The sequence below is a fragment of the Salvelinus namaycush genome, chromosome 38 (genome assembly GCF_016432855.1).
Source record: "Salvelinus namaycush isolate Seneca chromosome 38, SaNama_1.0, whole genome shotgun sequence".
Taxonomy (NCBI): Eukaryota; Metazoa; Chordata; class Actinopteri; order Salmoniformes; family Salmonidae; genus Salvelinus; species Salvelinus namaycush.
Window position 1 is genome coordinate 18,003,574 of NC_052344.1, and position 13,407 is coordinate 18,016,980.

General features: G+C 43.7%; 1 protein-coding gene across 4 annotated transcripts in view; it reads right to left on the minus strand.

Moving 5' to 3' along the window:
* The window catches only part of LOC120031751 (protein phosphatase 1 regulatory subunit 12A-like), a 72,098-nt gene that overhangs the window by 27,029 nt on the left and 31,662 nt on the right, over positions 1-13,407 (minus strand). For all 4 annotated transcript variants that reach the window (XM_038977546.1, XM_038977545.1, XM_038977544.1 and 1 more), the window contains exons 3-9: positions 12,626-12,744; positions 5,029-5,188; positions 4,215-4,359; positions 3,995-4,069; positions 3,653-3,744; positions 2,861-3,021; positions 2,112-2,248 (exon numbers count right to left, since the gene is read on the minus strand). In XM_038977546.1, the coding sequence (XP_038833474.1) occupies positions 2,112-2,248; positions 2,861-3,021; positions 3,653-3,744; positions 3,995-4,069; positions 4,215-4,359; positions 5,029-5,188; positions 12,626-12,744 (889 nt within the window). The remainder of the gene's footprint in view (positions 1-2,111; positions 2,249-2,860; positions 3,022-3,652; positions 3,745-3,994; positions 4,070-4,214; positions 4,360-5,028; positions 5,189-12,625; positions 12,745-13,407) is intronic.

A 13,407-nucleotide genomic window follows, 5' to 3' on the forward strand; every position in this document is an offset into this window, starting at 1 on the left:
GCAGCAGTGGCAGGCCTAGAATCAGACACTAAAGAGACTAAACAAACACTGTTCACTGAAACTCCAGTTAGTGCATGATGGATGGGACTGGGTCAATTCAACCTGTTAGGGTTTAGAGGGCTATGTTAAGTCCTCACACAAGCCTTGGGCACACTGTTACACTGCACACATAATGGCTAGAGAGACATCAAAATAGACAATATTTAGAGCACATGGGCCACAGAGAAAGCATTATAGGACTGTGTTTTAAGACACATGCAGAAAATAAATGTTTTGGCGGGGAAGGGACTGTCACTAGGGGGGTTAGCAAGAGTGTTGACTGGATGTGCTATTGGGGTCAGGTGAGTAGGCAAGTTGTTGTTTGGTGCGAAGGCAACAAGGGCATGGTAACTAATAACTCCGGAACACACCAATGCCTCACCATGGGTTTTTTGGGCACAAGAGAAATGCCAGTTTTGCGCAAGCCTTGACGCCACAATGCAGGACAGCTTGGCTCCGCCACAGGCATGAGGGCAGTAATATAATCAGACTAAAGCCAACCAAGACAAGAGCCATGATGAGAGAGGGGCGGACAAAGAGAAAGAGAAACAGAAACAGGGTAGAGACAGAAGCAGCAGCAAAGATGGACAGTACCTTGCACAGACAGAGACAAAGACATATTTTAAGGCCTGATCACACCACACAATGTTTACTGACAAGGGGGTCAATCGTTTCTATTGGTTGAGTGAGTGACAGCTCTCGCAGGACACGAGAGGCTTTTTGAAAAGACAAGACAATGCTAGTCTCAAAGCGGACATTGTTAATCTTTTTGGTCACTCTCGTTAGACAGAAGACATTGTGTTGTGTGTGTGCTAGGCATTAAAGTAGGAGGGGAATAAGAGCATTTCTACAAGAGAGATAACAGGAAATATGGATAACTGGGATAGTGATGGGTATATTTCATAGTCTGGACTTCAGCTTGAATGCAGAGTCCTCCAAGAAAATGCAATCAGATGGAGGATACAGCCAATGGGAGAAATTTACATGGGCACATAACTTCAACTTAAAGGGAAAACGTGACCATTTAAAAATATTGGACTTCAAAGTGACGTAAAAACAGAAGTAGTAAAGACTGGGTATTGTTTGTAGCTTAACAGGTTTTTCTTCTAGTTTAATGATAATGTGCCAGTGGTGTTGAAGGAAAGATAGTACATTTATAGTAAGAGTAGTTTGTAGTATCATTAGGATAATGTGGCTTAAGTCCCCCGCCTCAGTTCTTATGAGGGAATAAAGCAGAAGTGCCCTCTGAAGAGAGTAACAGGTCTACACTTAAAGACACAGTATATGGACTGAGGTCACCGAGTACATTCAGTCAGCTGCAACGCCACATCTGCACTGCAGAGGGCAGCAGACAAAGTGGGCCATTTTTGAATGATAAATTCCCATCCTCATTGTGTCTCGTAATAATCAACACTGCTAAAATATCTGACTGATGACCCCTGGAAGGACACAGGTAAGGCCAACAGTGTTACAGTGTACCGTTAACGTTGAGCAATGACTACTCACCCCCATGTACAACCACTGCCATGTTTGTTGAAGACCAGATCTCCAGTTCAACTAATCGTAACTCGCGCCCTGGGCCTCTGACACTTGTATCTGTTCAGTGTACCGCAGGCGGCGACAACAAGACCTACACAAGTGTTGTACTATTCATGTGACAAATCCAACGTAACCCCCTTTACGTAAACCCCGTGTAACTTGAGCCAAGCGTGAAGCGTGGGTTTGTGTTAACGCTTTAACTAAATAGACATTGAATTATATCGATCTGTATACCGGTGAGGTGTCCAGATGTCTCATCTCAGGGCCTCACGTGAAAGATGCATCCATAAACTGAGCTTAGGTGTCGCTATGTATCCTGGATGAAAGTTTATATCCTAACGCATCAGCGGTTAAACCTTCCTTTTAGGTTCTATAACTAACAAACTTCTGGGATACGGAACAACTTGGTCAGGCATGTGACTGTAGAAAGAGTTACTCAGTAGTGGGAGCTGTAAAGGCGTGATAAACTCTCTGCAGAAGAGGCTGACGAGGACTAGTGGAGGACTGCAGTGGACCTATCCACCAGGCCGTACCTTCTTGACAGGCGAGGTGAGAGTCACCTGGTTAGTGGGGCTGGTTGGGGAGGTGGAAGACACCGTAACGCTGGTCGGCGCTGGCACCACAGTAGTGCCGTTACTGTTGCTCACAGGGACAGGCGTCTTGCTCTTGTCTGGAGGGGAGGAATAGAGGTGCCAGTATGAGTTACTGATGCATAAAGACGGGTCTATACTTCATCTAACTACATGTCTGTAGACCATTAAAATGCGACAAGTGTCGTTGGCAATAAAATTAAATAAAATGATACTCAGGTAGACAGTCTGCAGACCGTCGTTGCAACTGTTGTTTGTAAGATATGGTCTGATTAGCCAAGCAGCAAGCTACAGTGCTAGCACCAAACCCCTCTTCAGAAATGTGTTTTAGTACTAAAATAATTTTTAAACAGATGGGTTTGTTGGTGTTAAAATAGAACAGGTATGCTTTTTGGACCATATTTTGCTTATGTCATGCAGACCGTCGTTTGTGTTTATACTTTTTCATAAAGACAACGACCATATGGGATGTCATAACCAACGATGTTCATGTCGTTGCAACAAGTGTATACAGACACCATTCAAAAGAGTACATCTACAACATTTACAATCAGTTCAACTAATGTAGACAGGGTCTAAAGTCTTCAGACTTGGGACTCTGGGCTAATGGCTTAGATTGAAATCAGGTCAAGGTTTAGAAACACCCTGCTTGCCATTGAGGTTATTGTACCATTACAGTAGGTAGAACGTACCGGCTTCAGTCTCAGACTCCGAGTCTTCCTCCTCTTCCTCCTCGCTGGAGCAGCTGGACTCCTGGTCCTTCTTGCCCTCCTCTTCCTCGTCCACCTTCTCCGGTTCCAGGGTCTCGATGCGCAGGGCGGGCTTCTCGGGCTCCAGGAGGAGGGTCTCTTTGCTGGAACACACACACACAGAATGTTTGGTACTTTCAGTCTGCATGGATTAATTATTATCAGACTACAAAGACATGTGTGCACCATTTCAGAGTAACACCCATAAACCTCCATATTATCAGGGTGCCTCAATGACTTGGAGCTACTTTCAATGTACTGAAAGCATGGTATTTCAAACAGGCACTTAAACGATGGTTTGCCCCGTGGCCTAGACCTCAAATCAAATTGTATTAGTCACATGCGCCGAATAGAACAGGTAGACCTTAGTGAAAATGCTTACTTACAAACCTCTAAACAACAAAGCAGTTTAAAAAATACAAAAAATAAATAAAAGGAACAAGTAATTAGAGAGCAGCAGTAAAATAACAATAGCGAGACTATATACAGGGGGTACCGGGACAGAGTCAATGTGCGTGGGCACCGGTTAGTCAAGGTAATTGAGGTAATACGTACATGTAGGTAGAGTCATTAATGTGACTACGCATAGATAACAGAGTAGCAGCAGTGTAAAAGAAGGGGTGGGTGACCTACCCTGGGGTTAATGCATAAAAGATTGACAATCAATTACATGACTGTATTTCACTGAGTGACTACCTAATGTCACCCCATTTTCCCCCCAACCAGGACATTTACCTCTTAATGGATTTTAGATTTTGATTGTTGTCCCCAGTGGTCGTCGTTTCTATCAAGGGAGACTTCTTAACATCCTTCTTTTCACTATTGAGCTGCAATGGGAGAATGTTTTTTTTAATGATTGACGGCAGTTAGTACCCTAACGCCATAACTTAAAACTTTCAGTCGTAAAAAAAAAAAAAAATTGTCAGATTTGATCAAGGGCTTCTGCTATGCTTACACCTGCAAGGCATATACCAGTGAGTCGCAGTTTCACTTTTGAAAGCTTCAATAGCAGGTTATACAGTTCATCCAGGCACAAATTAAAGCTCTTATGTAAGCATTAGCCACACACTGGCTTACCAGATTCTGCTTCTTCTGTAATTCCTCTAAGTAGCCAAGGACATCTTCATCTGCAACATCAAAAGATGTCTGACCCTGAGGAGGAAACACACAATTCTCAGAACTAGTGTTATGAGAAGAGCACATATGTGCAGTACAGTACATTACGTAACAGTACATGCTCCATATTCAACTGAACCTTAGAGGGTATGGATAGAGAAGCCATAGTAGTACTACTCACCACTTTATTGATAAGGTCCATGTCACACAGGTTCTCCACCAGTATCTTGCAGGCCTCCTCTTTGCCCCAATGTGAAGCAGCGTGGAGCGGTGTCCAGCCGTCAAAGTCTTTAATATTTACATCATACCCTGCTTGGATTAAAAGCCTGGGGGGAAACAAAAATAGTATTTGAGATTTAGCTAATCTTGTTTTCTTGGATTTGGTGCTGAAACCTAATCTTATCAGTCGCTGCCAGTGTCCAGGCTTTTGCTACTGTGGCAGCATTATGGCTGTATTTCCTATTAGTTATGCAAAAACAGAACCCAAAGACAAATAAACAAAAAAGTATTCTATCAACTATCTGCATAAGCGCAAATACATTTGTGCAAAGGTTTAAGACCCATATTTCAGTCAATAAACATCTTGCAGGACAGGAAAAATGTTGACCTCTGAGTGACCTCTGAGTATCTGGTACTCAACATGGTAGATGTTAGTGTTAGCCAACTATGGCAGTGGAGTGTGTGTGGGAGACTTCGTTGGCTGCATTCCCAGGAGCAGATGGACAGGGTGCTGCAGTCCCTCCCTTAGGCAGTCTGTCTGTACTGACAGGCCAGAGCTGAAGATGGGCTCTTGATAACCACTGATGAAGTAAAATCCCACAAGGGACATGACTATAAGCAGCATCCACCGAAGAACAACAAATACCTAACGACAACATGTAAGTGGAAATATCTTTTAAATCAGCGTTAAAGGCGCTAAGTCTAGAATAAAAAGGAATCCAAAGATGGGCTACAGCTTGTTAGAGGTAAAGGCGAGGTAAGGAGTCTGGACTTACTTTAAAACTTCTGCGTATCCCTTGGCGGCGGCGACGTGGAGTGCGGTCCCCCCGGACTTGGCGTGTCGGACGTCGTTGATGGTTCCGCTGTTGAGCCACTGCCGGGCGTCCCTCAGCATGATCCGCTCCTCCTCCTTCCTGGCCGCCTCGATGTCCACACCTGGTGGGGGCGGAGTGTAACGGTGACCACTGTTAGTCTGGCCTCGGTGGATTAACGGCTACTTAAAAGAGAGGCCCGTCACCATAAACACTGGAGATTATCTTGGCTAGAAAGAGCAGTAAAAGGCAGAAACTGTCAGGAAATAAATAATGCTGCCTGTCTGGCATTCAACCCCAGGGAACTAACATTAGAATATTACAGAAATGATTCAAAGACATGAAAACGGAACCCTGAAATTAGCTGAAACTGGACACACCACATATTCATTTAAAGCCATGTGTGCCAAGCATGTGTGAGTTGAATGCTCACACTCAAATGGGGAACTACAGTCCAGAGTTATTTGAAACTAACAATGGATGAAAAAGTAAAAATGCGGCTGAAACCCTTTACACAGCAGAAACCTGACCTGGAATATTACACAAGAACAGGCTAAATTTCCCTACGGTTTAACCAGTGTTGTAAGCGAGCTATGGACATTTGACATACTTTGTATGGTGAGATGTCAAAATTCAAGCCATGTAGGCATGTAGTAGAAGCAAATAATCCACTTGTGGTTGTGCAAAGTGAGTGGGAGCAAAGCTAGCACTCTTTTCCATTGACTAGAGGCCTCTGACAAAATATTGAAATAAGCAATTTGTCAATGTTATCACTGCTTTGGGACAGAGCAAACAGTAAGTTTTCCATGTGGGTCAGTATGTCCAAGGTATAGGCCGGCACTATACAGGATACAGGCTGTTGCAGGAACAGGTGTGTACGCTAGACGGCTGAAATTGAGCGACTGGTGAAGGTGTGTGACTACTCAGCTGTGAGTTGATTGTGCTCAACTACATAAACAATGAGCATAAGTGCTCTGGGGTGGAAGCCAACAACACTTCAGCTGATCCTATAGGTTTTGGGTTCCTCGTATGATGCACCGTCATCCCTCATTGGTCCGCTCTTGCAAAAAAGGCTGGACTTTCTTTTTCTATCCATGAGAAGGCCAAGGAAAGTCAAGCAGCATAAAAAAATAAACAAGATTGACAAAGAAGAATATCATAAGGTCCAGGAATAATCAGATTTTATTCAGAAATAGATCAACATTAGTTAAATCAGCGCTGGTTAACACTACCGGTCATTGCTGATGAGATTAGCGAGCTGAAGCGTGACTAATTAAAAGGACAAAAGAAGATTCCAACTGTCTGACAGTGTGTTAGGCTGGATGGACAGGGAGCAGTTAACTCCAGCCAGAAGTTCTGGCCTGGCGCCAGCGGAGGAGAACAAGGGACGATGTGACGTAGATCTGTCAGCTAGGGGACCCGGGCAAAAATTCCTGCACAAATTCACTGACAGAGCACCGCTTGTCTGCATGCTGCGTTTCAATCGTGGGAAGGAATTAAGACGACTCAGGTCTGAAATTGACTCCTGGCTGCCCAAAAAAAATCCTGCTGCACAGTTAATGGTTGTGACAAAAATACTTCTAGCTAATCTACAGGCCTTTGCATTGAGTTGTCCATCCCTTTCATCAACGACACCTTGACGTCTGGCTGCATGGAATAAACAAGCCCCATTTGAAAGGGGGATGGGTGTGGCTCTATGAGTCAAATCCCTGACTCACTGCACAAATGAATGGTCCAATGAAACAGAGATTTTTCCAATACAGAAGTGAATCAATGGGTTCAGGCTGGTCTTGGGGGGAGATGGCACCCTGGCTGCAGTGTTGAGTAACACGTTGCCCTTTAGTCCAGTCCATGTGATGCCATTACAGTGTAATACACAATGCACTGCTGTCATAATGGATCTCAATTAGTCCTTTATTCTGCTGGGCTGCTGCGCATTCAGTCTGTGGAACGGGTGGACTGTGGTACAAAAAGATGAGAGATGTCCACAACGTCCCAGATGCATGTTTTACAAATGCACCAGCAAGGCAGGGGAACTCTATTAGTCAAGGCATTATCAACATTACTAGCCTCACAGTAATTGGCCTGTATAAATGTTTATTGCATCTGTCACAATAGGGCCTATCGCTTACTAGAGAGCAGGGACATTTAAGGAGTAGTTTGTACTGGTTCTATAAAAAAGGCAGGGAGACTAATAGATCCTAAGTAGGACTACAAAACAGCAGCCTGGTGTTGGAACTGGCACACATTCCAAGCTGCTTTTTCAAGGGAATATTGCACCTTCTACCGGGACCCTGAGAAAATAAATAGAGAAAAGCCAGTAGACCAGAAAACTGACTGATTAAGTCCCCACCACAATCCCTCCCCCTCTCTCAAAGCTAGGCCTGCATATGGTCTGGTAATGCCAAAATGGAAAATATCCCAACGAATCGGCCATGGAGCAAACATGTGAATCCTCTGAGGACAGTCACCTGGACCTCTGAGGATGTGATAACACAGGACTAAATTCAGCTGAGGGAAAACCTGTTGACAAGCCAAAACTAAAATTACCCCAACACATTGAGCAGGGAAACTGGGTGGGGTGGCACCAGAGACAGCCCTTATGGCCAGCTATAGAGGGAGTGGGGGGGTGGTACAGGCAGCCCAGTCACCTGGCCGGCGTGGAGCTACTGTCTGGGAGGCAGAGATGGGATCTGAAGGTGGAGCCAGCCGCCCGGCTGTGGGGGAACAGTGGAGGCTCCTTAACGAGTTTAACCCCATGACTAAAAATGTATCTCTTTCGAGAGGAGACTATGCGACGGGAGGTGAAAATCCCATTAAAACATACAGAGGGAGTTGCACAACACTGTCCCTTACTGAACACGGAGAGCTGCTCTAGACATTGTGGTAAATTCAAGAACAAATGCTCATGAATTCATTCCCTATGTGGAGTTCCATCGAACAGCTTGGGCAATCCACTCGTGCTGCAACTCTGCTGCAAACTAATTGCCAGTGTAACTGCCCTTCGACACAAAAAATTATGTGGTATCACTGATCAGATACAGCCAGGGGGGAGAAACGTTTGCATGTTAAAAAGGCATATGATTGATTGTCATTGTCATATGATTGATGGTTAATGCAGTGGTGTGCAACACTGTGGTGCTGCAGGCAGGGGTTTGTGTGTCTGTCAATAAGGGATCTTGGGAGCTGACGTACTGACGTCGCGCTCCAAAGCCGCAGACTGCGTATCCATCAAGCCCAGCAAACGAAGGCTGAAAGCTGCAGTCGGCTGAGACGCGCGGGGCTCCCGTGGGATAAGCCACCGCCTCCGTTATATAATACTCTTAAGTAGCGTAGCATGCTAACAAAACAGGAGGAGAGGTCATAACTGCTGAATGAATTCTGCACATTCAGCCCTTAGGACTGGAGGAGTGTTTAAAGGGATAGGGCTCTGACCACCTCAGCCAAGCCCTGCTCCAGGTCCGTCCACCTCATACCCAGACCTGGTTCATGTTACTGGGGCTAGTCTGGTTCTACTTAAGGCTGGGCTGTATAGTGTATTTTACTATATACCATTACTGCTGCATGGACCGGTTTGGGTTTGTACTTTACCTTCTGTAAGGGTATTTGAATGTTTGGTTTGTTAAATGTGACATGCCGTGTGTAACGTCCATTTTTATAGTTTACACGCTACTTGAGTCATCTCTCTCCACGCCACTTTCCGCACAGCCCACTGTCACTCAAGGAGGGCCTTGTTGTTGCTTGACCGACCACGAGACACATAGCCAGAGTAAATTTACGAACACGCCCCATCTACTCCGATTTCAGAGCACTCGTCTGAGTGTGCCAAAGCGCAGAATATCTGATGAATTTACGAACGCTAAACACCTGTTGAATATGGCCGGTGTCAGTAAACACCGGCAAAAAGCTTAAATTGTTGCCAGCAGCACAGTTAGACACCAACACTCAGGATAACATGAAAACAGTTTAACCAGCTCTGCTAGGGCAAGTAAAAGGGTGAGTGAGGTGTTCTCTCATTCATGTCTGGAATTAACTAGCAAGCTAGCTAATTTTCGCTAGTTAGCTTGGGTGCTTGACTGCCGTTGTGAGGTCCGAACGCTCGGATCAACACTACTCTTTGGCCAGAGCATCCAGTGTGTGCTCGAAACCCTCCGAGCACGGAAACAATCTGAATTTACAAATAGACAAATCTGACAATCCTCTGAATTTACAAACACCCGGAGCGCTCTCTGGCGCACGAGTGAATTTTACGAACACACCCTTAATCCAGTCTGCATGGTCAATGCAGCACATGCCACAATGTTGATGACAACGATGTTTCTACTTTGCTTCTTAACTTCTTATGGCTGCAGGGGCAGTATTGAGTAGCTTGGATGAAAGGTGCACAGAGGTGCCCAGAGTAAACGGCCTGCTCCTCAGTCATAGTTGCTAATATTCGCATATTATTATTAGTATTGGAAAGAAAACACTCTGACGTTTCTAAAACTGTTTGAATTATGTCTGTGAGTATAACAGAACTCATATTGCAGGCAAAAACCTGAGAAGTTCCACTTCCTGTTTGGATTTTTTTCTGAGGTTGCTAGATTTTCAACCAAGCTCCCATTGAAATTACAGCGAGGTATGGATGAGTTTTCACTTCCTACGGCTTCCACTAGATGTCAACAGTCAATAGAACTTTGTCTGATGACTCTAATGTGAAGGGGGGCCGAAGGGGACAGGAATGATTCACCACTGCCATGAGGTGACAACGCACTGAACACGCATGTTCATGTGAGAGGCAGCTCCGTTCCATCGCTCAACTGAAGTCAATGTAATTCTCCGGTTGGAACGTTATTCAAGATGTATATTAACATTCTAAAGATTGAGTCAGTACATCGTTTGACATGTTTCTACTGACTGTTACAGAACTTTTGGACATTTCGTCACGTTATAGTGGACGCGCTTTGTAACTTTGGAATTGTTTACCAAACGCGCTAACCAAAGTAGCTAATTGGACATAAATAACGGACATTATCGAACAAATCAAGCATTTATTGTGGACCTGGGATTCCTAGGACTGCATTCTGATGAAGTTCATCAAAGGTAAGGAAACATCATGTATTTTCTCATTTCTGTTGACTCCATGGCGGATAATTTGGCTATTGTTCTGAGCGCCGTCTCAGATTATTGCATGGTTTGCTTTTTCCGTAAAGTTTTTTTAAAATCTGACACAGCGGTTGCATTAAGGATAAGGAGAGGTATATCTATGTGTATAACTTGTATTATCATCTACATTTATGATGAGTATTTCTGTTGAAACGATGTGGCTATGCAAAATCACTTGATGTTTTTGGAACTAGTGAATGTAACGCGCCAATGTAAACTGATTATTTTATATAAATATGAACTTTATCAAACAAAACATGCATGTATTGTGTAACATGAAGTCCTATGAGTGTCATCTGATGAAGATAATCAAAGGTGAGTGATTCATTTTATCTCTATTTGTGCTATTTGTGGCTCCTCTCTTTGGCTGGAAAAGAAAAATTCTGCCATTTTGAGTTGGTGGTGACCTAACAATCGTTTGTGGTGCTTTTGCTGAAAAGCCTATTTGAAATCGGACACTGGTGGGATTAACAACAAGATGACCTTTAAAATGGTATAAGACACATGTATGTTTGAGGAATTTAAAGTATGAGATTTCTGTTGTTTGAATTTGGCGCCCTGCACTTTCTCTGGCTGTTGTCATATCGATCCCGTTAACGGGATTGCAGCCATATGAAGTTAATAATAAATCCACAAGCGTTCAATAATTACATTGGTTTGTGTTTCTTACATCTGCAAACAGCTAGTTTGTCTTCTCTTAGCACGTTTTAGCTAAATCATGTTTGCCGCTAATAAATGTACTGAGTCAGAGAAAACGTAGCTAGTTAATACAGCCGGATACCAGTGCAGGCATAAATCAGCATGTTTGTGCAACAGTATCTTATAAATCAGAGGTATAGGCAAAGTGTGAATGTTGTCTACATGAAGAAACATTTAATGTAGGCAAAGATTATAGGGTCCCTTAGGAAACAGACCACCACTTTGGTTCCTACCCTGTCAACTCCTCCCTGGCATTTTCATACGTTGTCATGTCAAACACTTAAAAATGCCCACTATTATTTATATTCTAACTATAGAATTAGAATAAATATTATATTTCCATGATTCCAACAGTTTACCCAATTGTTTTGATCTAAATCATAAGTCAAATCGCAATTGCAACATTTGGTTAAATTTAAGGCCTAGTTTTTTTGCCTATATCGTGCAGCCGTACTGTGGCAGTGTGAAAATTCTCAAATGAGTGCAGGAAATGCAGATTTAAAAAAATGTTGAAGTTGAATTGAACAGTAGAAAACAGAATGGAGAAAGATCCATTGAAATCACTTAGACTGTATGTGTTGCCACTGTAGGGTCACGCACTACTCAAATGTAGAGCTTTAATTATTCAAAAACATAACATACCGTCAAAAACAATATCGCCGAGCCCTAGTTCTACACGTCTACACCGGGAGGAGCAACCTAAGCAGAGAAGGGTGCAAACAGCAGAGGGGGTGGGCCTGCTGTCTGAGAAGCTGCTACCTAACTTCTAATTATTGCTGGTGGCTAGCATGGCTAACAATGTAAACAGCGCAAAGGTGTCCAGCCACACTTAGTGGATTTGATGAGGTGCATTTGGAATGGCTACTAGGTGAAGGAGAATGCCATAATCTTCCGACAACGCAGCTACATCATGAGCAGAGGAGCGGTTTGTCCCCGGGGCCATTAGCACGTCTGAACAAGGCCTCCCACCAGAAGGTGGGGGGGGGGGTACATTTCATCATCTCAACAACACAGAGGGCCAAAAATAGAAAAAGCCTTCCATCCAGTTTAGACTCACCACAAAGAGAAACCCAGAGTTTAAGTGGATCGCATTAAACTCCATTACGTAACTTCTCCACCGAGGCAAAGCTGCCGGGACTGGGTCTCACTTGATTTCATAAATGCTTTATGACACGGTACATGCATGACATACCTGGACATCATGTACTGGTATTGGGTGAAGTAGTAAAGGGGGAATTAGACTAGACCAGTGAGGTGTTGGCCATGGAGGCTGTAGTGCTATTGAACCAAGCTGAGTGCACGCCACTGGAGGCCTGCTTCCTGATATGACCGGAGGCCACAGCGGCCTAGATGCATGTACCACGATCCATTGCGCACACACACACACAACCTCTCATCCCTTAACCGTCTATTTGGAAAGGCAGTGCATAACTGCCTGGTATGTAGCAAACACAGAATGATGCTAGCAAAGTAGCAGCACTCGTTTGTCATTAAAAAGTAATCTAATTTGAAAACTTAATGAAAAACATTTCCATTATGTCGTTTTAGGCACATCCCTTCCAATTACATAGATGTAAAAAGCCCCATTAATGATGTGCTTGGTGGACAATGTTTGACCGGCAATGGTTCAACTGAAAGCAGAAGTGAAAGAGTTGTTGTTGATTAGCAGGTCAGTGTGGGGCAGACCGAGTGAGTCAGTGCTGCGGTCTGTCTGTACCTTGTCGGTTGATCTCATTCTTCAGGAGCTCCTCCATGGCCTCCTCCTCAGCGATGTCCAGTGGTGTCTCCCCCTCACTGTTCACCACCCCCACGCTGGCTCCCTGGCCAATCAGATACCTGCACAAACACACACACTTACTTAGGACAGGTAAGTAGTAGTCCAAGTAGTATTAGTAACACTCAGTAGTAGTAAATTCATTCTTCACTGAATCAATATGGATGGATCAAGTCTCTTATTTAACCCAGGTTAATCAAGTTAAATCAAAATGCCTAGGAAATCATGTCCATCTCATTCTATGTATTAGGCCTATATAAGCTACTGCTGTAGGCCTATGAAATTGACACATTTACGAGGATTGGAAAATAGATGCATTTACAAATTACCATAACTGTGTCAATTTGTTCTTCACCTGCAGGGAAACAGTCGAGTGAATATATTATGAAAACCTGTACGTCATAACCAGGTATTCCGTTACGAAAATGTGGCGACGGACATTTGACCGGCAGCATATAAAAATTTACCGGACGGTGCTCAAAATGACAGAAATCACATTTAGATTATGGTAAATCATATTAACAGAACATACAAGTCGAGGATGAACAATGCGTGGTCTTCACCAAATTCTGAGTCGCACTTTGAAAAATCATCCACATTTACTTTTCCTTAGTCAACAAGACAACAAAGAAGCAAAATCACTAGCCTTTGTAATCTACTAACCCCCATAGTAGAAAAAGTGACCTATTCTATTGGTCAGCTTGTAGAAAAATAAATAGCGTATT